Source organism: Haliotis rufescens, unplaced genomic scaffold (assembly GCF_023055435.1).
Source record: "Haliotis rufescens isolate VD_foot unplaced genomic scaffold, xgHalRufe1.0.p SCAF_15, whole genome shotgun sequence".
Classification (NCBI taxonomy): domain Eukaryota; kingdom Metazoa; phylum Mollusca; class Gastropoda; order Lepetellida; family Haliotidae; genus Haliotis; species Haliotis rufescens.
The window spans coordinates 272,366-299,673 of record NW_025963835.1 but is presented as its reverse complement, the minus strand read 5'-3'; the positions used below and the strand labels follow the sequence as shown (position 1 = coordinate 299,673).

Here is a 27,308-nt window from a genome sequence, read left to right as displayed (position 1 = left end):
TTCAGACACTCTTTACCCCAAATGTCTGTTCGAGGCCTGTTGTTTATAATGTCAGTTTCCGAAAAATGATTTGGCAATTGCTGAGACACATCTCGGGTAATGTAGTTTAAAAGTTCCCTAAAATACCCGGTACTTCTGATTAGTGGGGACAATGTGTTGTCAGCACACAGTATGCAAAAGTAAATATGGCGAAAATTCTGTGCATAAAATCTACCTGGCAATTAATTGAGGCCCTGTGTCTATTATTTTCAGATACCATGTATCCCCTCGTTCCAGGCTCAGTCTTTAATCAAGGAAAAACGATAAATTTCACAGTTTTTTTCTGCCTTTCTTTCTATCTAGTAAGCTTAGATGATGGTAACCCCATACATTAACATTAAAAGTTATTAAATGTTGCCAACACACAGGTTCAGGATAGAAAACTTGAAAACAATTTTAACACAGACTTATCTTGTAATATTAAAAAAGTTAATTTTCCATTGAGGTCAAACACATCTGAATGTCTAACCCAGTGATAGAACCTAACATTTCGGTCCACTAGTCCTTATAATGATAACATATAGCAAAACCCTTAAAAATGGCGTATGTCTACTTGACCTTATGTCTTTTTATGATACCTAACTATTGGGCAGTTTGGCAAGGGCTATAGGACTAGTGCCAATTTCTATCACCGTGAACCTGTGCATATTTCATCTACAACACTATCAGAATACTCAACCAAGCATCAACATATCATCCCAACTATCAACTCCATCCGAAACATACTGTCACCTGAAGAACCAACATATGTTAGGTTCGATTGAATACAAAAGACATGTGAAACGTCGTGAGTTAATTATGCATGCCGAGCAGTAAAACTTTGGCTTAACTCCAACAATTACTGTACTACTTGAACCACAAACAGGAGAAAAGCTTTCAGCATCCCAACAACCATTAAAGTTTTAGTTGTTATATTTACTCAAGTTGTTTGCAGTTAATCGTGGATTTATTTCAGAACAGATTGTTCACATTTCTGTCGGAAAGTGTCAGGTTTGTTTACACTACCGTCTACCATGTAAAAAATGTTCCGAAACTTGGCATACTTGATAAAGGCCAAAGTTATCTTAACTGCTGGTTCTATGTCATGTGACCAGCAGAAATAGCAGACGACTAGCTAATTGGACAGTTCAAAATGATAATCTTGCTTCTCATGACATGAATTGTTTGATAGGCATTACTGGAAAACAGTCTTGCTTGACAACGGTATAAGGATCAATAACGAAACATCGCCTTTACGGTATTAAAGAAGCTGTTATCCATAAATTGTGTCTACTTTGTTCTCATGACATCCTTGAAATATGACTGTGGTGGGAGAGGCATTAGAATTTAATTTAACTAATAGGCTACAAATCTTGACAAAATATACCATGCAACACTTTTTAAACACATCTCATGCAAATGGAAGGATCATGTGCCAGGGTAGAGACCAAGGTGACCACAAACCTGACACACTATGAAAGTCTTGGTATGAGCCAGGGTAGAGACCAAGGTGACCACAAACCTGACACACTATGAAAGTCTTGGTATGAGCCAGGGTAGAGACCAAGGTGACCACAACCTGGCTCCCCACACACCTGACACACTATGAAAGTCTTGGTATGAGCCAGGGTAGAGACCAAGGTGACCACAAACCTGACACACTATGAAAGTCTTGGTATGAGCCAGGGTAGAGACCAAGGTGACCACAACCTGGCTCCCCACACACCTGACACACTATGAAAGTCTTGGTATGAGCCAGGGTAGAGACCAAGGTGACCACTACTTGGCTCCCCACAAACCTGACACACTATGAAAGTCTTGGTATGAGCCAGGGTAGAGACCAAGGTGACCACTTCTTGGCTCCCCACAAACCTGACACACTATGAAAGTCTTGGTATGAGCCAGGGTAGAGACCAAGGTGACCACTACTTGGCTCCCCACAAACCTGACACACTATGAAAGTCTTGGTATGAGCCAGGGTAGAGACCAAGGTGACCACTACTTGGCTCCCCACAAACCTGACACACTATGAAAGTCTTGGTATGAGCCAGGGTAGAGACCAAGGTGACCACAACCTGGCTCCCCACACACCTGACACACTATGAAAGTCTTGGTATGAGCCAGGGTAGAGACCAAGGTGACCACTACTTGGCTCCCCACAAACCTGACACACTATGAAAGTCTTGGTATGAGCCAGGGTAGAGACCAAGGTGACCACTTCTTGGCTCCCCACAAACCTGACACACTATGAAAGTCTTGGTATGAGCCAGGGTAGAGACCAAGGTGACCACTACTTGGCTCCCCACAAACCTGACACACTATGAAAGTCTTGGTATGAGCCAGGGTAGAGACCAAGGTGACCACTACTTGGCTCCCCACAAACCTGACACACTATGAAAGTCTTGGTATGAGCCAGGGTAGAGACCAAGGTGACCACAAACCTGACACACTATGAAAGTCTTGGTATGAGCCAGGGTAGAGACCAAGGTGACCACTACTTGGCTCCCCACAAACCTGACACACTATGAAAGTCTTGGTATGAGCCAGGGTAGAGACCAAGGTGACCACAAACCTGACACACTATGAAAGTCTTGGTATGAGCCAGGGTAGAGACCAAGGTGACCACTACTTGGCTCCCCACAAACCTGACACACTATGAAAGTCTTGGTATGAGCCAGGGTAGAGACCAAGGTGACCACAAACCTGACACACTATGAAAGTCTTGGTATGAGCCAAAAGTTGCATCCATTGCAAAAACGAAATTTGAGGTACTTCTTAACATGCTTACATCATGTACATGGCTTGAACATGTTAACAGAGGCCAAAAAAGGAAACAAGCAAAATTAGGATTGGAGGCAATTCTAGGGGTGGTTGGGTCATGAGAAACAAGAAACTTATTTAACAACCCTTATTTAAAGTTAGTGATTCAGTCAAAGAAGCTAATAGGCTCACATATGTCCGAAGCAGTTTATTTTGTCTTAAATCTACCCATGCAACATATGCAAAGGAGGTAATTTCTTTGATTTTCGCTACAGTTATGTATTATTAATTCACATAGGAATTCAAGGAAAACAAGAGATAGACATCATAAATTAGTATTAAGAGACAATTACATCATGTACATAACAATATAATAAGTGATGTTTTTCAAAACAATATTTTGCTACTAAAAGATTTGTTCAGGGACAAAATTCCTTGGTTCAAAGAAATTGGTGAAAACTGACTATAAATATTAGATACATGACATAAGGGAGAATGTCACAAAAATGTCTCATCAGCATTCACAAAACTGTTTTACCTCCGCAGTGAATTATTCATTTCTGAAATGCCCCACTGACATATAAGAATATAAAGAGCACTGACAATCCAGTTGGGAGAGAGTGCTTTATCAAGTAACCATTACTACCGTAAATAACTGTGAAAACTCAGTCTAGAATCGCAGTAGAAGGTTGTGCTGAATGACATGTCATCCTTTACTCCTAAAGATTTCTTAGAGCATGTTAGAGTGAGTGAGTATGGTTTTACGCTGCTTTTAGCAATATTCCAGCAATATCACGGCGGAGGACACCAGAAATGGGCTTCACACATTGTACATATGTCGGGAATCGAACCCGGGTCTTCGGCGTGATGAGCGAACGTGTTAACCACTAGGCTACCCGACCGCCATATTTCTTAGAAGCTGTGCTCTGTTCACATTGGGCAGCAGCGACCAGCTGCCACTGAACCACACCACAATATATACAGTGAACCCTTGTTAGTCCACACCCTGTTAATCCAGAAACGCTAGCATCCAGACAAGTACTGTTGGGAACATCCATACTGGTCAAAAGATGTCAAAGAACACCCAAATTATGTCTTAACTCTTTTGAGTTGTATATATAGTTAATGTGACATTACTAGTTATCTATGATTTGTATATAATGTTAATCTGGATACTTGTTAATCTGGACTTCTGATTATATCACTGTTAACAGGATCATCCAGCTTCACAGGGTTTTATTGTTTTACTGTTCAAAAGCCTGCATCAAGTGATGCTCCAATCAAATAAACAGTTAACTGAGTTAATGTTTCTAATAAAAACAGCACATATATTATATTTAGAGTGCTAAAATTTACTGTAAATGATGCCAAAGACAAGTTTGGCTAAGTAGGCCCAAAATGTTTGCCAAAGAATGTGTACTACTTCTGAATGAGAATGATTTTCAGGACATAAATATTTTATAAACAAATCAAAACCAAAGGAGATGTGAATCAAGAATGTCTATGTAACGTCCTTAAAACAAAATAAAAACAGACACCTCGGATTAGAAATATGAGACATCTTGTCTTCATGCTATTGAAAAATGAATGAACCCAAAAAAAACAATCTCATTAAAATCAGATCTAAGTTCTCGTTGCCGCTTAACAAAGATCTGAGGACATCCCATTACAGGTAAGGTCAGAACGAACTTTGACGACCACTCAATCGCCTAACAAGAAGTCGACATCAGCTTATTAGAAAACAGTTTTCTCGAGCTTTATGGCACTCGTTTCAACCTGGCGACTTCCATTTTAGACTACGCTTGAAAAATATGTCGACACAGTTCTCGATTAGAATTTTTAAAACTGAACAAACGAACATTCCAGAATGTCTAATATATGTTTGCAATTGTATGGCAGTGCTTCACACGTACTGTACCACGCCTCCTCCGTTCAAATGTTTATCCCACTGAAGCGAGAGACAGATGATAATTTTGACGGAATCAGTTTACGGGTCGTAACTGTCGTTCGGAATACCCCGTGTTAAGTTTTCGAGGTTGCATGATTTGAAAACACATTCCTACTGTCACTTTCGTGATCTGGTAAGCGACGCTTTGATTGGTCGGATGAATTGTCGTTCTGACGTGACCCGTAATGGGATGTCCTCAGATCTTTGTTTAGCGAAAGCGAGAACTAAGATCTGATTTTAATGAGATTGCAAAAAAACCAACTGTATTATTACTGTTGGAAATGTCTCAAAGAGAAAGCACACAACACACACACTTGTTAATCCTCAAATTTGTTAATCCAGATAATTTGATTAACATGATTAAGAAGTTAAGAACAAGGTTTCAATGTAATAACATTTAAGACTATCCTTGCTGCCAGGCTTGTTATAAGATTCACGCTTGGCTGACGACTCACTCCACAGGGTTATTTCTGCAACACCACAGGCTATGCCTGAGCCATCAATACACTGAATTAGATGGCTGTCACACCTTAGCCAACAGTCACCACCATCTAATCTACATTGATATTAGCCTGACTAACACTCACATATTGACAGAAATCTCCAAACGTGTGGTAATACCTCTAGGCTACATGATGAGGCAAATAATTCCCTACTTCACTGCTATGTATCATCATATTAATTTACTTGACCGCTTGTCAGACACACCTAAACCTCACTGGTCATACACAGTGGTGCCCTTTGACAAAGATGGGTGATCAGTCATAAGTGACCTCACCTTGAGAATCTTGATTTCTTTACTGAGGAGCTGCTGAGATTTGGCAATGTTCTTCTTTGTTATACTCTTGATGGCGACCGCCTTGTCGGGTCTCTGTAAAATAATTGAAAAAAATATTATTGTTACATCCATATTCATGGCAACAAGTCAAGTAAGTTTGACCTGATTGAAATTAATGTTGAATTAGAATAGATGGATTGTGTAGGCTTTGTTGATGCCACGTTGCGATTATAGAATCTGTTTGCCACCAAATAGCATCATAAAAACTAGGTATATCTCAAGTTAATTACACATACATAATCCATATTTACGTATTATGTACATACAATACATATGTACAATCCTTAGGGTTAGTTGTGGTAGGGTTAGGATAGGTAACCCACAATTCTATCATTAGCCCTCGGATCATTGAATGAAAATAGTGGCAAACATATTCTACAGCGGCTCCGTTGCCACTCTCAGTCTCACCATGATTAGGAAACACTAAGTCGTAAGGAAGAGGTTAGACTTGCACAAGTCTCTAAAGCAATGATTATTAGTTTAAATCACAATTCCTAGATTACAGAAATAATAGGAACAATTTGTCCTATAAAAGACTGGCATCCTTAGACTGTCCACTTATCTTGATTTGCCTATTCCAAGGCTAAAATTGTCATCCTTCCATGAATTTATCATTCAGTAAAGATTTGGAGCAAGGCTATGAAGCGGTAGATGTTTTAAATAGAATGTTCAATAGGTAACTGCTTATCTGACTGATCATCTAATGCATCATTGAAGACAAAAATATAAGTACATAAGTAACTGCAACAAATTCACACAAAAAGACTATTGAACATGTTCAAATTGAATGGCTAATAACACGATGATATCAAAACATCTTGAAAGAAAATATAAGTCAGATTTTTCATCTACCTTAGGCTTAAGAATGCTTCAAGCAGGAGATGCCCTTATATAGATGTGAAACAGACACACATCAATGTTCTGATACTATCACCCATTAACTAGAGTTCCTTCTGGCAGTCAAAGGCTATTTATGAGTCTCATAACCATTCTTCATATGTCTATACCTTTGTGAAGGCTGTGAGCAACCACCTTGTCTAGCCGTCCAAATGACCAGTGCTCACTCAAGCATGACATCAACAGAAGTCACAAGGTATTTTCCTTTCAACAAGTTCTAAGAGCAAGACATATCTTTTCAAATTATGAAGTTTTTTGGAGATTATTACACCTTTGCTCATAAGGATAGCACTCCAAATAATTAGATACCCACGAATGCTGATATCGGTTTTACCAGATGAAAAATATCAACAACAAGCATCAACCAAATCTGACTACCCTATTCTGTCTGTTGCTTCTTAAGACAAGCATGGGTTGCTGAAGATCAATTCTAATCCAGATCTTCATATGTTGGATGGCAAAGAGTATAGACATAGGAATGATTGAAACTAAATAAATCTAAGCATGCACATAAGACTTATCTGAAATTTGTATGTTCTGATAAGAAATACAAACAATGTTCAGTTCATATAAGACACTCTCTACATTACTAAGTTTCGAAATAAGGAAATCACTATCTATTATAAACCATAAATGTATCCTGGTCACCTAGCACCAATCAAAGTCAAAGACCCCAAAAATATATTACCAAAAGTACCCAGGACTTGAAAATATACAGACCTGTGATACATGTGGGTACATATCAGTCATTAATGTTTAATCATGAATCAAGGTTGGAATTGGTCCCTAGCAACCTATGCTGGTCGTAGGAGACAACTTGGTCAGACTCAGTGAGTTGGTTGATAATATGTCAACATACTCCAACTGCGTGGATCGATGCTCACAACATCAATCACTGGATTGTCTTGTCCAGACGAAATGATTTACAGGCCATACCTCACAATTTTAACAGTTGGATGAGAATCTAATACTTACATTATTGTGGCCTCATATGGACAACTGTCATTTTATAGAGCTCAGCCTATTGTTGAGACAATTTAAGCATACAATAAATGTTCAATGCTGCTGTTATCTTGTCTTGACGTTTATCTTGTCCATTTATATGACACACAATTATGAATATTTCCAAAATAAATATTTCACCTTTAGATTTCTTGGAATCTTTCTCTAAATCTGTTTCTTTAAACACAAATGAACAAGGTGGAAGGACTTTTTGATTTAATAAAAAGGAGATTGCTAAACATGTTAAAGTAGACATTGAACAATACCACCATCCCTGTCAATGTAGTTATTGTAAAGGACATTAATCTTGGTTTTACCATGGATGCTTTTGGTCACTGTTCGAAACGTGTCCAGTTCAAGGACAACTAAACACACTTAAGTTAACATTAAAGTTATTCTTTCAGAAAGACCATAAGTCAAAATATCATTTTTTTTACTGCTGTAATCATGGTAATTAAACTTAACTGGAAAAATTAATCCTTTTAACCACTGAATTAGGTTGCTATCAAAACACTTTCAATTAACAGCTTGGAGGGTCAAGGATAATTAGATCAGATGTTTTCACACTCAGTCAACTAATTAACAACCAGTGTCAATTACTGACATATGTGTTTAGCTTGGGGCAATAAACATACACAGTTACACTGGATGTTGCTACTGGAAAGGCATTTGTTGATGTACTGGAGGTTTCAATGAGGCAGAATATACAACTAACATTTAATCAAGGAAAACAGCTGAAATAAACACTCATCCAAATGACAACACACAGTTAAACCAGTTCAGGTTAATGTATCGACTCTAGGAATTATTCCCATGGTCATCAGTGAAATACAGCAAAGTAATTTAACTAGGAGCAGGTTCATGGAGGAGTGCTACCATTCATGTATGTATGTCAATCATAACTCTTAGCAAAGGAACAACATTCCTCTAACAAAATCTATTGTTATCACTAATCATGACCATGATTGACCAACCTGTGAGGGACAAAACAGTTTGAAAAAACTAAACATAAGTAGTGCACAAATCACACTAGTCTGTCTCCCAGGCCCTAAAGAACAAATTAAACAAGAATCCAACTTAAGTCTTGATTGATTTGTCAAGTCTAGATTTCCTCAACTCTGAAATTAAGCATTGTTCTCGGCGCAATTTGGATCTTATTATTTGTAGACTATATTTTTTAAACAAGATAACTATATTTCTGTGGCTAAATGTTAACCTACAAGTACACATATTTCATATATTACAAACATTAGATCACAATCTGCCCATTGTTCAAAATAGTGACAAGCAAAGGATGAACACAATGGAAAGTTTACAAACATTAGAACAAAGGAAATATGTTCTGTTAGTACGTATATAAATAAACATTCTTCAGGACAATAACAATCAAAGGAAACATTTTATCAGCAATGATTCTCAGCAAATGAATGTGAAAATTTGACTGTCATTATCACAACATACAATAATATATCATATGAACCAAGCATGAATGTTACAAAGTGATGCAACTTCCAGTAATCCCACCATGTCTACCCCGGTTTATTTATTTATTATGTGGATCTATTTATAGATATACATGACATACAGCGTGATTTTACCTATGTCATATCCAGGTGTGTCATTGCTTTACATAACCAATCCTTCATAACAAAACTGTTTGGAATAAGAATCAAGAAGTTACCTGGACAATCACAACTAGATCTATTATCTTAAACAGACTATAAGATGCACAAGGAAATATTTCTCACAACAAAGGATAAGGAAAATTAATTTGGAGGATTTTCTACGTTTTGAACAACATGACCTCCTTGCACTTTGCTAGAATATTTTATAAGAACACACATGAAGGTTCATTTTGCTTTGAAACCTTAGAATAATGCTCTTGAAACATTGGCCCAGACAAAGTTCTCCCAAAATTTACACTGAGTCTATTGTTTATACTGACGTAAGAAAAACGGGATGGACACTAAAACACGCCAATGCAGAATATACACAGTAAACAGAATATACACAATGATAAAACAGTTTTGCAAATGACAACATCCACACATTTCAGCAAATATGACGGCAGTGCCGTAATGGAATTTGACAGGCATTGTTCAATTGACAGTCTGAGAATTTGGTGCCATTAGAATCTTACCTTTCGATTTCGTCCCTTGAAGACAACAGCGAATGCCCCATGACCAATGAGGTCTTTCTTGTTGTATTCGTACTCCCCAAGATTCTCCATTTTTGTATCTTGAAATATCCAAGACCTATGGACTGATATTAAAAATGATATTGGAAATGAAGAACGACCAGAGCTGACAGAATCTGGTCGGGGCCATCCTTGATGGCTAGGTTAAAGGCGATTTACATGATCGCAAGAGTCCAACATGACTCATATAAAATCTAGGACTCCATTTTGAAGTTAAATATTGTCAATACTCTTCCTGATCTTCACGGACATCGACGTAATCAGTTGCTTTTGACGACGCAAATTTATTCTTTCTTCTCAATGCGCTCGTATGTCAGTGACCACCTGATTATGTTTGGGTTTTGACCTTTTCACCACCCGCCATCCGCCTAAAATATAGGGCGCCGAAATAGGGCGCGCTATTTTATTCGGAGATTTGCTATTTTTATATTAAAGTATGTAATTATATCTATGTACGCCATAACTGTCCCAAGCATATATAGTTGTTACATGACATTTAATATTGAAAATATCGGTCAACCACAAAATGTATTCAATTAGTTTTCTGAATATATTATGCCGCGTTCGAAAGTAGTGCACGCACCTTGTCAAATTACCGTGCTATCTCGCGAGAGTTAAATGTGCGTGGTTTTTGTGTATAGAGAAGAACCACGTGGTACAGGCCTAAGATGAGCAATTATGCCATTATACATACATATTTGTCACTGTCATCGAAAACGCAACATAATTACTTAAATTCGCATCTTCTGGACAGTATTTTCGTGGTGTTTAGATGAATTTGAGCCGAGGTAAGGCCTCCACATGTTGCACAACTTCGCATTTTCGCCCAAAACTATGGCGCTTGCATTCGTAAGGTCCAATCGGGATTGTGATTAATTATTAGTGCGTGTTTGTGTGGTGGGAGAGTTGTCATTGCAGTTAGTCACTTGCTGTTACTTGTAACAGTGTATGCTGTTAAAATTGGTATTTTTGTCTGTCATTTTGTTTAATATATGCCGCCCACGAGATCCATATAAACAGTCTACATGGAATGTTTTGATTATTGTCAAGGGCAAGATAGCTCGAGCTCATTGTCGTCTGTTGTGAAATACAAACAAATGCACCGTGTCAATGTGAGCATTTATTATTATCAGATTCTGCATATAATTTTTCCCAAAGATTCACACCAGTGATTACGATGACATTCTCTGAATTGATGGTTTGTGCGTGATTTAAGCGAAATCTTTCCTTGTACTTTTGGCGTTGTTGTTATGACGATCTGTAGACCATGTAAAATGTGAGATTGTCGAATAATCAGAGAGTGGAACACTCATTGTCTCACATTTGCAGGATCAGTTTTGTTCATTTAGTTAAACAAGATTATTCTGCATATGATCTGACCGAAAAGGCCCTACTTGTATATTTCTGATTTGATGGTAAAAAATTGGCATCTTTCTTCATATTGCAGGTTAAGAGCAACTGAAGATTAGTGAGACCAGTTTGAATATATCTTATTATTTCAACTAGTTGACTGCAGTTTACAATGCTTGGCTACATGGAGCTAACTGACTACATCAGTGGCTTTGTCGTCACTGACCTTGATGTCTAGGTTTAGTTGTTTTCGGATAGGTTACTTCCAATTCAATCCTTAGCCCCTAGATCCCCTTTCCGATCCTAAAGGTTAGTTCTGGGCTAGGGTTTGCTATCTCACCTCTGTTTAGCTAAGTAAATCCATAAACTTTTTAGCAGTTCGTGAGTTTTGAGGAAGACAGTGGCTAGCTCATTTATGTAGATGCTTGGGTGTTGATTACGAAATAAACAAGCCCATGGTGCTGTGGTAAAGTGTTTGCTAGCTTCTAGCTGGCAGCATGAGTTCAATCCTCTTCACATGTGGCATTAAGTCATTAATTGGAATCGCTACATACATGACATATGCAGGGAGATTCAACTTGTTATAAACTAAATACTCGATGTGTTACGCTTTGGATAATCTTTCATGCATAAATTTCCTCATAGAAAAAGGTTTTATTTTCTTCCTAGCATATTATTTTCATTTTTATATTTGTGATAAATGTCTCCTCTTGGGCATGTTATTTGAATGGAGAATGTTCAAAGGGAAGATAACTCAGATATCCACAGTAGTTAGGCCATCTATTTCTCCAGGGCTCGCATTTTAGTCAAATTACACTTAACCCCCAGATCCATTTCGTGGTTCTCTCGATCTCAAATTACTAATTGTCTTTTTCTTTTCAGTACTGTGATCAAAGGAGTCAATCAACATGCCAAATTTGCGTCTTGTCCTGTCCATAGCTTTGCCCTCAGTCACGGCACTGCTGGGATTTCTCTACTTTTTTGGTCGAAAAAAAGACAAGGGGAAAGATAGAAGGGCTATCACTTTTGACAAGGTCAAGGACACTCCCAACAAGGTTAAGGACACTTCCCAAGAGAAAGAGTACAATCACAGCAATGGTGGTGTTGAAGAATACCAAACAAATGAAACACCAGATGTCAGGCATAGAAGCTCTGATCAGATTCTGCAAAACAGAGAAAGGGACAAACATGACAGACAAACTGCCAATGGGCAGAAACCGGTTAGCAGAGAACAAGATTTCATGAAAGATGAAATACACAGTGTGTACATATCATCTGTTCAAAGTCTGCCGGAGTCCACCGATTTAGTCAAAGACACTACGCAAGAACCTCCAAGTGTGGCAGAGGATGTTAATTCCAGTGAACAAACTCCTGGGTTGAAGGATACCAGTATTTGGGATACAGCCGAGTCTCTGCCTACAGTAGTGTCGCCATCTAGTTCTAGTTCCATGTCATCACCAGGTGAGTCTCCTCGTGCAGAATCCGATGTTGTCTCACAGAACGATGTACCAGTCTCATCCACAGAACCTCTGGATTCTGTACATACCTCAGACTACACCACTGTAAGTGCTAGTAAGACTCTTGCCTCACCTAGTGAAAGCTCTCAGGAAGGAGTTGGTGCTAAAACTCTCAACCATGACGATTTGGTCCCTGTGGCAACAGACGTTTTATCAAATGACGGAGTGTCAGATCAGATCTCTGTTTCCAAAGATGATCATATCCAAACCTGTAAAAGTGATCAAATTTCTGCCAGTAATTCCCACATTGAAGCCAGCTCATCTGTGATTGGTGAACCATCTAGTTCATTGGACGTTTTATCTACGACTGTCAGTGTTGACTCTGTTGAGGCATCCAGTGATCACGAGTGTGTTGGTGCAGACACGAACAAGACAATGGACAGTTCCATCTCGGTGGACAGTTCCATCTCGGTGGACACTGCATCATCAATGCTGTCCCAAGAGAAAGTTCCCGCCAGTTCTAGTGCTGCCAGTTCAACGGGAGCAGACACGACGTTAGGTGCAGAACGATTAATGGATCAAAATGGTAGTGCGGCCATCGCTGGAAGTTCAGAGTCCCCAAGCTGTGATAGTAATAGTGAGGTAGGTGTAATGTGTCAGCTGGCAACTGTGGTAAATCTACCCTGGTGGAATCTGGGTTAAAATAGGCACATAGTGTTTGTTGTTTAACACTGCACTCAGCAATATTCCAGCTATATGACAGTGGTCTGTAAATAATCGAATCGGGACCAGACATTTCTCAATCCAGTGATTGACATCATGAGCATTGATCCATGCATATGGGATACAATGACATGCATCAACCAAGTCAGCGAGCCTGACCACCTGGTCCTGTCGCCTCTTACGACAAGGATAGACTCGATTATTACAGACTGCCGTCATATAGCTGGAATATTGCCGAGTGCAGCGTTAAACAACAAACAAAACAAACAAAAAAAGGTCAAATTATTAATCATGGTTCAAATTTCATGAACTTTTATATAATTTTAAGAAAAATCTCAAAGTAACTTATTCATCACCAACCACATGTCCTGATTGTGTCAAATGTCAGGGTCACTTTGCTAATGTAGATATCCCTAAAAACATGTGTAAATATCTTGAGCATTTATGATTGGAATTTGACAGAACTTTATATCCATGATCTCGTCAGTTCATGTCTGAGTTTGAAGGTAGAGGTCATTACATTTCCAGTCACAGTATGATGTCTTTTAGCTGTGTTATGCTGCTGCTTTTTTTTACCAAACTCTATCAAAGACAAAGGTACAAGTAGCCAAGCTCCATTTCAGAATAGGGTCGGGGGGGGGGGGGGGGGGGGTGGTCATCTCCTGAGGACTCGTGTTATTAAGGTAGATAGAGGCATAGGACTTTGTTTGAAATTTGTACAGAATGTTGGGTGTTTTTTTTGGTTTGGTTTGTTGTTTTATGCCGCACTCAGCAATATTCAAGCTATATGACTGCGGTCTGTAAGTAATTGAGTCTGGACCAGACAATCCAGTAATTGACAACATCGGCATCGATCACGCAATTGAGATCGGTGACATGCATCAACCAAATCAGCAAGCCTGACCACCCGATCCCGTTAGTCACCTTTTACGACAAGCATAGTCACCTTTTATGACAAGCATGGGTTGCTGAAGACGTATTCTACCCTGGATCTTCACGGGTCTCATGTATACGTCGAGATGGGTATTTACAAATCTCTATAAAAATAAATGCATATTAGATCGTGAAATTTCTAAACAAACATTTTGTGGACATTCTATCCCTGATTTTTAAAGTTTGTACTGAAGGACGAATAGACCAATATTTTTTCAGATATAACAATTTTTATTGTTAAAGGAATAACAAAGCTAACAATAAGTTGTAAAAATAGGTAAATTTTGTAGATACACCTCCCAACTGTCACATGCTTGTCATCTAGAGCCGAGTAAACAGGATTGGTTGGTCAGTCTTTGTGGTTGGCTGTCACTGTACCATACGAACATAAAACTAAAAAAAATAAATTTTTGTCCCAATATTTACTTAATAACGTGGGTGGCCTCTTAAAAATGTGGATTTTAAATTCCAACTACAAAACCTGGTTTTTCACGTACTTGGTCACAGAAGTGACTTTGCATGCCTTGTGCACTGGGATCACCGATCTGTGAGCGCTTAATTTCTGGCTACTGCTGTTGTGTTTTGCAGCACCTACAGCTTACTTCTTGTTCATGAACACACAACATGAAGTGTAGCTGCTTGCCTTGGTAGTCGTAGGATGCAATCACTGATAATGACTTCGGTGTCCAAATTGTGGAAAAACAAAATATTGATTCATCATGTACTTTATCATATTTCAGTTGTTTCTCTTTCTTTCTTTTTGACAATTCCATAAACAGTGTTCAAACTTAAGGAGGAAAGTCAGTGTCATTGTCATAACCCATACTTGGAAGTTTCGACCTGTGAAGATCCGGGATAGAATAGGTTTTCAGCAACCCATGCTTACCGTAAAAGGCGACTATCGGGATCGGGTGGTCAGGCTCGCTGACTTGGTTAATGCATGTCACTGATCCCAATTGTGTGGATCGATGCTCATGATATCAACCACTGGAATGTCTGGTCAAGACTTGATTATTTACAGACCGCCATCATATAGCTGGAATATTGCTGAGTGTGGCATAAAACAACAAACCAACCAACTTATAAGTTTCAAATTTAGTGGTTTTAGATTCAACAATTATTGGTCATTCATAGACATGAACAACCAGGTTCTCCTACACTGCATTAATATAATACCAGACAGAATATTTATTAACTTCTTCTTATATTTGTCAAATGAAAAATGATCTCACAATGTGGCTAGGGGGCACGGGTGGCCCAGTCGTCTAAGGCGCCGCAATTCGCTGTGCAGAGTTGCGTCCCGTGGACACGCCAGAAACATGATTGTGGGTTCGAATCCCGGTTCCCCCTGATTATGTTTCTAGGTTTGTCAGCACCATACCCGTGCTCGTGGGTTTCACCGAAGTGGTAAACGTCTGAGACCTGCATCACTTCGGTCTTTCCTCCCACATAAAGCTGACACGCCGTGATATAACTGGAATAATGTTAAAAGCGGCGTTTAACCCAACTCACTCACACTCGCAATGTGGCTTGTATGGCTTCTAACGTGTAATGATGTATCAGTGAGATAGGTGCTGTGTTCCAGGCTTCCAATGATAGCGGCAGAGGAGGCAGTGTCTCTGAACCAATGCCGCCCCCGATGATGGTGTCCGATACTGTCAGATACGAGTTCAACTTTCCCTCGGAATTGTGCGGTCGTCTGATCGGCAAGAATGGTCGCAACATCAACCAGGTGAAGGAGAGGTCTGGGGCGAACATTGCACTGAAGAACAACCCATGTACACCAAACTACCAGATTTGTGTCATCGAGGGTAGGATTACATTGTTTTTTTTGGTTTTATCATGTCCAAATGTTGTAATGACCTAGGTCACTGGCCATGATATTGCTGGAACATTGCTAAAAGCGGAGTAAAACCATACTCACTTACTGTGATGACCCAGGAATTTCCATCGCAAGGATCTAAGGTTCGAAATTATGGAAGGTCCTTGAGGTTTGCTTGGATTATATTTTTGTCCTGAAACCAGCCTATATATTTAATATCTAATGTCAAATGTCTAATGTCAAAGTCGAGGGTATTAGTGAGCCCAGTTCACTTTTTGCCTTGTTCCCGCTAGTATGCAAAAGTTTCTGCCAAGGATGTGCAATCGACCTAATTGTAAGGAATTGTCACTAGTCCTTCCTTCACTTGTCCTTTACTAGTCTCAGACTTAGGTTAATTTTGAACCCTGGTTTGTGATCACAGTCTACCCCGGGTTTAATGACTTTGTTCGATGAAGTTGATGCATGTTACATTGTTGTGCAGGCATGCAGTCCGAGATTGATAAAGCGCTGGTGCAGATCAGGAAGAAGTTCCCGCGTGGCCAGTTCCCCCAGGTGGACTTCACCCCCCTGACGCAGGTGGTGCAGGACACGCCCATCCTCATGCCGGACATTATGCAGGTGGGGTCATAGTTTGCTTCCATGACAAGTCGCAGGCCCATGTAGATCCGGGTTGGAATTGGTCTTCAGCAACCCATTCTTGTCATAAGAGGCAACTAATGGGATCGGGTGGTCAGACTTGCCAACTTGGTTGATGCATGCCATTGTATCCCAGTTGTATGGAGTGATACTCATGATAGGATTGTCTGGTCAAGATTTGACTTATTTACAGCTGTCATATAGCTGGAATATTGCTGAGTGCAGTGTCAAACGACAAACTTGACATGCTGCATGATTTCTATTGATGAAAATACTACTACTATTTCACTATTATTGATCATAAATGCCATGATTCAAATTAGGGAAGTAACTCAAGACTTTGATAATGACTATGAGTCATGTCACCTCAATAAGGGAGGTAACTCTAGATTATTGTGTAAGACCTGGGCATGTCAGCTCAATAAGGGAGGTAACTCTAGACTTTGATAAGACTGTCATCAGTGGATTCAGATTGCCACAAGGTCTACATCATAGACACCCAAATATTAAAACCTAATAAAAATGTTAAATATTTAAATAATTTTTTGCATTTTAATTTTTGTCCCTCAAACTACTGATGATGTGCCTACTACTGCCTATTGCTGGAAAGGTTATTTTGAAGTTTTGGCTAGTCATTTTCACTAGAAAATGGGACTTTGGATCCAATGAAGGCATAGTGTTTAGGGGATGAATGCGAGTCATCTTCAGTTTATACATGTGTTACTGGTATTCCAGCTGAACCTACCAGAGGGTGTCTCGGTGGACATTGTGGTGTCCAACATCGTGGACGCTGGCCACATCTTTGTCCAGCAGCCAACACACCCCACGTTCCCGTCCTTGGAGCGACTGAACCACTTCATGATGGCCTGCTATACCCAGGACCAAATGGTGCCCCCTCTGCCCAGGCCAATAGAAGGTATGGAGGGGGTTCTGGGTCAGCCGTCTTAGAAATTAACACTAGCCTGCGGGCTAGTACAAAATTTCCAATTTCCCCATTGTTTTCACATTGTAAGGGCATTTTATCTTTACCCGCGCTAGTAAAGCTTTTGAGTTTAGTAGGGTCCCTATTAGGGCTATTTTGATGCTTTGTCAGACAAGATACACATCTCTAAAGTAAGATTGCAACACGATTTGTTGCGTGAAAAATCAGCACATATTTTATTATCAAAGGGAATGAACAGAAGCCCTTGTAGGTCTGAATTAATTGATGAAAAAGTGGCTTCGGAAGAATCATATATTCTGTTCAACTCCCAATCTGAAAAACATTATGATTACTTTTTCAACTGTTAATTGTTTTTGTCATAACAGGTTAAATAGAAAAATTCTACTTATTTTTTAGCATGGTTATTTTTCAGACCAATATGAATGTCCACATGTATGAATGTTTGTAATTATTTGATTGAAATACGCTTCATATGTTAACATTTCCACAATCTTTTTCAGTTGGTGTGATCTGTGCAGCATTCATGGTTGACGGTTGGTTCCGAGCACAGGTTGTGAATGTGAATGAGAGTTCGGATGAGGTGGACATCAAATATGTGGACTATGGAGGTTACGCACGGGTGCAAGCTGCCATGTTGAAACAAATCAGGTGAGTTTTGCACAACTTCCAATTGGTCAGAATCTTTGGTCTCCTCAAGATAAGGCTGAAATATTGCCTATAACTCACCCACTCACTAAGGTTTGTCTAAATCGGTGATTGTCTTGTCAGACTCTCGTGTTACATTGCCATTACAACGAAACAAACTTCTAAATGTGATTGCGTAACAGTAATAGAATGCGTGTAAGTTTACCCATTGCAGTTAGATGCTAATTGGTTGATAGCAACGGCCTCTTGTTAGCCTAACCATGCTCAAATGGAGTAGGGGCGGTCGGGTAGCGTAGTGGTTAAAGCGTTCGCTCATCACGCCGAATTCGATTCCCGATGTGGGTACAATGTGTGAGGCCCATTTCTGGTGTCCCCCATCGTGATATTGTTGGAATATTCAGGGATGTGAAATCTCCGCGGAAACGCGGAAAATCGCGTTTTTTAAAACAGTAGTCCTCGGAAAAAATCATCTTCCGCGTAAAAATTTAATTAAAAATTAAAAAAAAAACCTCCGAAAAATATGATCGAAAACCGGACATTTGGAGCGGATTGTCCTGTTTTCGATCAGGGCTTTCACCAGCGTAGGTTTTCGGACATCATACGTTTTCTGTCACGAATACTTGCACTATAACTTGAGGTGTGGGTCCAAAACCCCATGTCATGGGGATATATGTTGTATTAATGTCTTATGTTTGCAATGGAGTTTTGTTTTTTCCATCAAAAGGTAAGTACAAGGTAAGTTTTTTTCAATATGCTTCAACATGGGGAAAGGGTCAGACATTGCACGCTTGTGACAGTTGTCCTTGTGTCTGGGGGATGGGGGTTGAAGTTTATGGCAGTATTGCTCCCAGACCTGGCGGGTAGCCAGGTGCGCGAAAGCTATGCCCAATTTTTTCAAAGTACTGATTTTACTTCGAAATTTTACTGCATCTGCCATCTTGTTTATTTGACTTATTGACTTTTGCCATTGACTTGTTACATTTCTTGGTGTGAATGTTGTCCAAACTGCACGAATTGCCCCCCCCCTAGACCCCCCCCTAGACTTTTCCTCTTTTTTCGGGAAAACCTGCTCACATCCCTGAATATTGCTAAAAGCGGCGTAAAACCATACTCACTCACTCAAATGGAGTAGTTCATGCAGATATCGCCCAAGTTATGTATAGCGATACATATCATATCGTGATACGCATTGATACGGGAGGTAGGCATATCATGATGTCCCTGATATAGTTGGAATATTGCTGACTGTAGCATTAAACAAAAAACTGGATCCTTAATTATTGTATATCAGCGACCCCACTATCTATCATATCCAATAGCACCCATAATTTATGTCAAGACAACTTGATGACTGATTATTCCAAACAAAGAACTCACTTTATCATCCAAAACTGGCTTCCACAGGTCAAATCACTTGGTAGGCAATGTTGCTATGGTGAAATTGCATGACACTGCTTTGCAGAGTATTGTGACATCATTGGTTAGCATGATGTCAAAGTCAAATGACGTAACTAATCCGTCTGACACTGATCCTGATTAACTAGCTCTACTTTTTACACTCAAGACACTAGTTATTATCCCCTGCCACAAAGTTGGAGGGGGTTATAAGAATGGGTGCTGTCTGTTCGTCTGTCACATTTCATTTCCAAAGCATAACTCGCAAACCGTTTAATATTTTATTACAAAAAATTACATATGTATCAAACACATGCTGAACTGATGCCTTTTGCTGTTTCCTTGGCAACAAGTTGGACTACAGGTTACTTTCATTACCAAAACGCATTGATTCAGCAATTCGTTAATACATGTACCAAGTTGGAATGAAAAATCTTTCACGGTTTTCGAGTTATGCTTAGGAAACTAAATATATACGGACAGACAGACCAGAAGATGACTGATGACTTTATCCCCCCGCATTAAATGCCAGAGGAGTAAAAATCAGATGGTTTGTCGTGTTCTTGTCTGTATCATATATCCATAATTCGTTTCATGTTGTATCCATGACACTTAATACCAATATTAACAAGGTACTGAAACTGTCATGCTATTTTGGATTTTCTACAAACAGGAAGGCAACATGCTTGTCATAAGAGGCGACTAATGGGTTCGGGTGGTCAGGCTCGTTGTCTTGGTTGATGTATGTCTTAGTATCCCAATTGCGTGAATCAATGCTCATGATGTCAATCACTGGATTGTCCGGTCCAGACTCAATTATTTACAGACTGCCAACAAGTGGCTGTAATATTGCTGGGTGCAGAGTTAAACAACAAACAAATGTAAAATATGGTAAACTGCTATAGAATAATGTCATATGTCTCCAGCAAAATCACTGCTTGCTGAGGAATAATCTGTACTTTAAATGTAATTTAACTTTGTTTCAGGAGTGACTTCATGACCCTACCATTCCAAGCTGTCGAGTGCTACATGGGGAACGTGACACCTCTACAAGGTGAGTTTTGCCTCCGAACCCCTGGGGAAGAATTCAGCCAGTCTCGATATATGCTTTATTTCAGTCTGATCGCTTTCAGCAAATGTGTGCCCAGCACCGTTGAACCTACTAGCCTAAACTTGCCCATCATCATGTTTATTGACCCCTGTAGGACCCTGGGTTAGACTTGGTCCATGGGTCGATTGTTCTTTACCCCTGTAGGAGCCTGGGTTAGACTTGGTCCATGGGTCAATTGTTCTATACCCCTGTAGGAGCCTGGGTTAGACTTGGTCCATGGGTCAATTGTTCTATACCCCTGTGGGAGCCTGGGTTAGACCTGGTCCATTGGTCGATTGTTCTATACCCCCATGGGAGCCTGGGTTAGACTTGGTCCATGGGTCGATTGTTCTATACCCCTGTGGGAGCCTGGGTTAGACCTGGTCCATTGGTCGATTGTTCTATACCCCTGTAGGAGCCTGGGTTAGAATAGGTCCATTGGTCGATTGTTCTATACCCCTGTAGGAGCCTGGGTTAGAATAGGTCCATTGGTCGATTGTTCTATACCCCTGTAGGAGCCTGGGTTAGAATAGGTCCATTGGTCGATTGTTCTATACCTCTGTGGGAGCCTGGGTTAGACTTGGTCAATTGGTCGATTGTTCTATACCTCTGTAGGAGCCTGGGTTAGACTTGGTCCATGGGTCAATTGTTCTATACCCCTGTGGGAGCCTGGGTTAGACCTGGTCCATGGGTCAATTGTTCTATACCCCTGTAGGAGCCTGGGTTAGAATAGGTCCATGGGTCAATTGTTCTATACCCCTGTGGGAGCCTGGGTTAGAATAGGTCCATGGGTTGATTGTTTGATATCCTGGTAACATCATACGGAAAGATACAAAATGATGGTACTTGTTATTGCCTTGCCTGGCACTCGTCAATAATGGGATAAATGGAACAGACTGGCCAGTATAATTTATCTGAGCAGTGTATCCATTTTAAACTGCAGCATGGTATCTCAGTGGCCTAGCATTACAAAACAGGTATTAGTCCGGACTAGTGCAATTTTACCTCAAAGATCCGGGGTAGAATACGTCTTCAGCCACCCATGCTTGCGACTACACTTGTTGTAAGAAGCGACTAACGGGATCAGGTGGTCATTCTTGCCGACTTGGTTGGTGCATGTCATCAATCCCAATTGTGTGGATCGATGCTCATGATATCAATCACTGGATTGTCTGGTCCAGACTTGATTATTTACAGACCACCGTCATATGGCTTGAATATTGCTGAGTGTGGCGTTAAACAACAAAACCAAACCAACCAATAATTTCACCTCACTTCCCTCCTGTGCACTTAGTTTTGTCTTACAATTCATCTGTGCATGTGTTTCAGAGGAGGAATATTTCAGTGACCAAGGCAGTACAGTGTTGGAAGAACTGACCCAAGGCAAACTACTTCAAGCTCAAGTCATTAACCGTGCGGAGGATGGTATTCCATACATCCATATCTACCAGATCAGTGGAAACAGGGTGAGTGTTGACACTATCCTCACCCAGGAAACCCACTGAGAATTGACTATTAAAATATTTGGTCTGTATCTACAAGATCAGTTAAACCATACTCAAGGTTCAAGATGGCAAGGTTTTTTATAATCAAACTGATGATCTTTTGCAGGTGCTGTTTATTAACAGAGAAATGGTCAACCGGAAAGCTGTACGGTGGATTGAGATCCTGCAGTAGCCAGAACCATCAAACCACATCCTTGGTTGAGAGACGACCCCCCCCCCCCCCCCTCCAACAAACAATCATAATGCCACAAAAACTGACGATCAAGTACAACAAAACCCATACTTGCTGCTGTACATAGTCGACTATCAACCAGATTACATTTTCATTTAAACTGTATTCAATTTCTAGTCTTGAAGACCTGATATATCTGAACAAATGCTGACACAGCAGTTTAATGCATTCTCATTGACTTGAGCAATGACTTCAGGGGTGTGATATGAGATTTTATCACTTAGACATACTTGTTTATATTTTTTGGGTTTACGGATTTGGTGCTAACCAATTTGCTTAGGATGGTCAAAATATAATAGATTTTTGCACCTCAATATTTTTAGCTCACCTGACATAGTTTGTAATGGCCTGTTTTTCTGGCAGAAAATACACACTTGACCAAAGATGCTGAAAGTTACTGTTTATTCCCACCATAGATGGAACCTGAATGTTCATGAGGTTTGAGTCCAACATTTAAAATGGCCATTGCACCCAAAAAACTGATTAATGTCCCTTACTCTGCCATCTTTTTCAAAATGTTTCGTATATTTGATATATATATGTAGTTAGAAGTAAATGTTCTGGTTTTCTTTTCTATTTTGGCCTTATTTGAACTTATTTGACCTTCACGCTTTAATCAGGTCCTGTTTATCATCTCAAAAGGCATTCTCTTCTCTCTCAACGTCTTTTTATGTGAAATTACTGATGAAACTGAAATTTGATGTGCATGTTCCTTCTGATGACATATTTTGTTCAAATCTTGATTTTTACACAAAAACGATGACATCCATTAAACATATTTTGAAAATAAGAAACAAAGTTGTTCATGGCCAGTCAGCTTCAGTGTCAGGCAATTTTGCATAAATAAGTAATTTTAGCATAAACTCTACCTCTAGAATACAATAGTGAAGAAGGTTTTGTCTGTTTCCTTGATTCAAGTATTGCAGTTTTAATTTAATTCACTTTGGATATGTCACCATTATGAGGTTTAAGTGTCATAAAAACAATTCTTTGTAAATCAGATTGGCAACAGAGCCGTGTGGCTCTATTTTTGTATATTCCTATCCGTAAACCGAAAAATTAAGAATAGGGTCCAAGCAGGACTTGTTAGGCATGTTGAGTGGTACATGAACAAGTGAAATGCGAGAAGAGACAAAAATCATTTTTGTGACTGTTGTCATTGATGAAAAACTTGAAGTCAGATTGAGTGTGATTCGAGACACAACAGCAACATTTGTGACTTCGGCCATGGTTGTATATTTTGCTTTGTATGTATAGAAAACTGCCAAATTTATGTCTTTAGTCGTCATGACGAAGCCAATTAACAGCTGCTCTGTTGTTTGATATTTTTGGATGTTTTCATCAGTGGATGTGTTGTGTTGTCTATGAAATATTTTTTGGGTTGTTTTTTCTGTTATGTACTCTGTTTACATCAGAATGTGCTACGTCAGTGCTAAGTTTGACACCATGTAGAATTATGTTTTAGTTTTGTACCTTGATTGAACTCATCTCCTCCAGCTGACTGTATGTTTGAAACTGATTGTGGTTTATGTTATCGTCGATAGTAGACTGTAAATGATGATCAATTCTGTGATGAAGGTTTAACCCAGATCAAAAAATATTTTGCTTTCTAAGTCAATCACAACCGTTTTCTTTTATTATTATTAAGGGACTAACCATATTGATATTTGGGGAGGGGGGCAGAAGAATAAATATATTCCTCCTCTTCCCCGTTCCTCCTCCCTCCATCCTCAAAATAACAAATTGCCAACAAAAATCTGTTGGTTTTGTTTGTTGGTTTTTTTATTGGATTTGTTTTTTAATTTGGCTTATGGACCCTCCGGCCCCACATCTTGACAAATTTCAAAAAGATCAAATGTTGACAGTTAGGGGCAGTAACTCCAGCCACATCCGGGTCCCTTGCCTTCTCATGGCAGAATGTTTTGAGTACTTTTAAATATTTTTTCCGTACCAAACTGAATTATTCAGTAGTAAATTTGTAAACCAAATTTTTTAACAAAAAGCAGGAAATGGAATAGCCTGATGCAAACTCCAGGCCCACCAGAATATTAATTGGTCAGTCCCTAATGTTTTTTACTCATGCATTTAATCTCACCAATAATAAGATATTCAAGATAATTCTAAGGTCAGTATATTCTAGTCCTGTTGATGCCGTGACCATTAGAGGAGGACATTAATTGCTCAAACTGCTGCTTGCTGAAGTAGTTTTGTTTTCTGTAAAGACGCATTTGTGACAGTTATTGCAGTGAAGCTACTAATAACTGGTACATATTGTATCAGATGGTGAATGTTGAATTATGTATTGACCGTGTTTGCTGATCTCGGTTGTGTTCAATGGCCTTTGTTTTGGTGGGTTATTTTTTGTTGCTACGTTACACCTTCCAGCCTTTTGGCTTCACCAATGTTTAGTATTACAATACATTTAAGTCAGAAATATTGTCTCAGACACATCTATTCAACTCACTACAAAGTCATGCCTAGTATTAATAGTGAAACATGATTGTTTTCACAAGGAATAAATAACAGTGATCGCCCTGTCCATGAAGATGCTTTGTTCAAATATGTATCAACAGTTATCTCCCCTGTTTCAGTTCACTTGCATTTTGGTGATCAGTTCTTTTTTGTGCAACTGATATTTTGAAATATTTTGTCAATGCTGAATAACTTTTAAATGCATCACCTATTTATAATGATGTTCATTGTTTTGGTCGCAATTTACTGTGAAGTCATTCACCCAATCTTTAAGCAATATTGCACTCAAATTTTGAAGTTTGTAAATTCTTGATACATAATGAGCCTAGAATATGTTGATTAGGTGGTCTAGTTGTGCCTTTTGGAATTCAGGATTTTGATCTTGATACATTTTGTAGGAATAGTCAATCCAGATATTTTGACTCTGATAAGATACCTCTCTGCATGAAGATGTTATGATACCTTCATAAGAGGTCATGTCACATGAATTGTCTCATCACCTGATTAGAAATCAGGCATCTTGGTATTTGGGTAGCCTAGTGATCGTCGCGCCCAAGACCCGGGTTCAATCCGGGTACAATGTGTGAAGCCTATTTTGAGTGATCCTAGGATAATGCTGGGTTATTGCAAAAAGCAGCATAAATCCATACTCTCTCACACACTTGCTCATTGAGGCTTCTAAATTTTTTGAGAAGGTAAAGCTTTCAGGCCATCTTGATATCTGCATCTCAAGGTTCACTGGACTTCTACCTATGGAGTTGTATTCTGATATTCACGCAGAGAAATATCGTATATGAGTGAAAGATCTGATTTTAAGAGATTGGGCATTGACATCCACAAGTTCTGCTTCAAGTTTGGTAATAATACAGACGAATGTCAAATCAGAAGTTTCACTTCCTCTGCTCCACGTTGCACCAGTAACTCTTGTTCTGAAGCTGATATAATGGAAGCTGCAGTTTAGACCTTCCTTTAACCAGTGGAAAGAAGCTCTTAACTTCCTGAAGTATTGTCCCAGTAACTAGGCAAAGATCTGTTTCTCTTTCAGCTTGTGACATTGTCAGTTTCACAATCATGATCAAAATATTCCTTTATGCATACTTTTTTACATACACATTTTTTGTGATCATGCAAAACATATTCCTGATATTTTTAGAGACTGAACAAAATAATCTCTCGGGGGGGGGGGTTTGCAAATTTGCGAACAACTATTTTTTTGTCATGTCTTCAACCACAGTCTGATGTAAGAAGGTATAAAGTTTAAAGAAGTTGTGAATCCCGAATTTGAATTTTATTTGAGCATTTTCCAATCTCTTTAATATGTGATCTTACTGCTTCCAACTGCGAAACAAAGATCTGGGGACGTTCCATTATGGGTCATGTCAGAACTTCCTTTTATCCAAGCATTGTCAAAATATTTTTCAAAGCGCTGTCTTTAATGGAAGTCGCCAGTTTTAAACCAGTGCCGTAAATCTTGAGAAAGTTGCTTTCTGATTGGCTAATGTCATCATCTTGTTAGTCATTTCAGTGATCATTCCAGTTTCGCGTAAAGGTCGTACTGCTGTCTTATTGTGTAGTCATTACTTACTGTAGAGGTTTCAGGGTCCATACATACTTGAACAATGCTGGAATGTAACCCTGTTCTATGAAAAGTACAAAAATTTACCATTTCTTAATCGAGTACATGAAATAAAATCAGGAAATGTATAAATAGTTCTTGAAAGGTGCTGGAATTTTATTTGAAAAAAAATTACCTAAAAATATTTTTAAGCATATTTGTAGGTTCATTTACTTCCTTGTCACTTAGGAGATCGAGCAACAATACAACAATCAGGTGACCAACTGTTCAGAAGAATAGATAGTTGAATTGATTGTGTTGACGTTGAAATGTTTCTTCTCAACTTTCAGGTGACAATTTTATTGATCTATTTTTTAATGAATAAAAAAGTCAGTTTTGGGGTTTTTTGCTTTGAAAAATGATTGATAAATGCTTTAATTTTTATCCTAAACATCTATATGAACCATGAAGCTTTAATGTAATTGGATGGAAAGCTTTTGGTGTAAATGATCGACAACAAGACATTGGTGTATGTATTTTTAGCAAAGATGCACATATATAAAAGCATTAATAGGGTTTTTTTCTGTGTAAACCCAGGAGCTCCAGGTTATATTTATTTCCTCTGAGATTGAACTTGCCATTTGACCTTCTACTTGCCCTATAAAAATTTATGAAGGTCGAACATCCTTTTTTCAGATTTTGAACTATGGTAATATTTAATGAATTTTAGGGATTCACTGACATATTACTTTTAAATATTGGGAGTTCTGCACTTCACTGGGCACATTTTTTTCAGATTTCAATTGGTAAAGGGGGATCGAACTCACGTCACATGAAGATAAGTAGGCCATAATTCATGAGTTAATTTGCCAGCACTGCCTTGGGACGAC

The 27,308-nt window shown here is 39.1% G+C and overlaps 2 protein-coding genes across 5 annotated transcripts in view; one reads left to right on the top strand and one right to left on the bottom strand.

Annotated features, from left to right (window-relative positions):
* LOC124142104 (serine/threonine-protein kinase unc-51-like) overlaps positions 1-10,007 on the bottom strand; it is a 61,498-nt gene extending 51,491 nt beyond the window's left edge. For all 4 annotated transcript variants that reach the window (XM_046510386.2, XM_046510388.2, XM_046510389.2 and 1 more), the window contains exons 1-2: positions 9,604-10,007; positions 5,505-5,597 (exon numbers count right to left, since the gene is read on the bottom strand). In XM_046510386.2, coding sequence (XP_046366342.1) covers positions 5,505-5,597; positions 9,604-9,693 — 183 coding nt within the window. In that variant the 5' untranslated portion in view covers positions 9,694-10,007. The remainder of the gene's footprint in view (positions 1-5,504; positions 5,598-9,603) is intronic.
* Positions 10,008-10,269: 262 nt separating this feature from the next.
* LOC124142103 (A-kinase anchor protein 1, mitochondrial-like) lies at positions 10,270-26,515 on the top strand. Its single transcript, XM_046510385.2, has 9 exons — positions 10,270-10,448; positions 11,893-13,109; positions 15,709-15,934; positions 16,427-16,563; positions 17,317-17,497; positions 18,025-18,172; positions 20,551-20,618; positions 21,984-22,120; positions 22,266-26,515. The coding sequence occupies exons 2-9, from the start codon at positions 11,919-11,921 to the stop codon at positions 22,329-22,331; spliced, it is 2,154 nt and encodes a 717-aa protein (XP_046366341.1). The 5' UTR covers positions 10,270-10,448; positions 11,893-11,918; the 3' UTR covers positions 22,332-26,515.
* Positions 26,516-27,308: the final 793 nt, after the last annotated feature.

Coding starts and splice junctions, on each gene's coding strand:
- LOC124142103 (XM_046510385.2), top strand. CDS start 11,919: ATGCCAAATTTGCGTCTTGTCCTGTCCATAGCTTTGCCCTCAGTCACG. Junction 13,110..15,708: donor GCTGTGATAGTAATAGTGAG/GTAGGTGTAATG, acceptor GCTGTGTTCCAG/GCTTCCAATGATAGCGGCAG. Junction 17,498..18,024: donor TCTGCCCAGGCCAATAGAAG/GTATGGAGGGGG, acceptor AATCTTTTTCAG/TTGGTGTGATCTGTGCAGCA.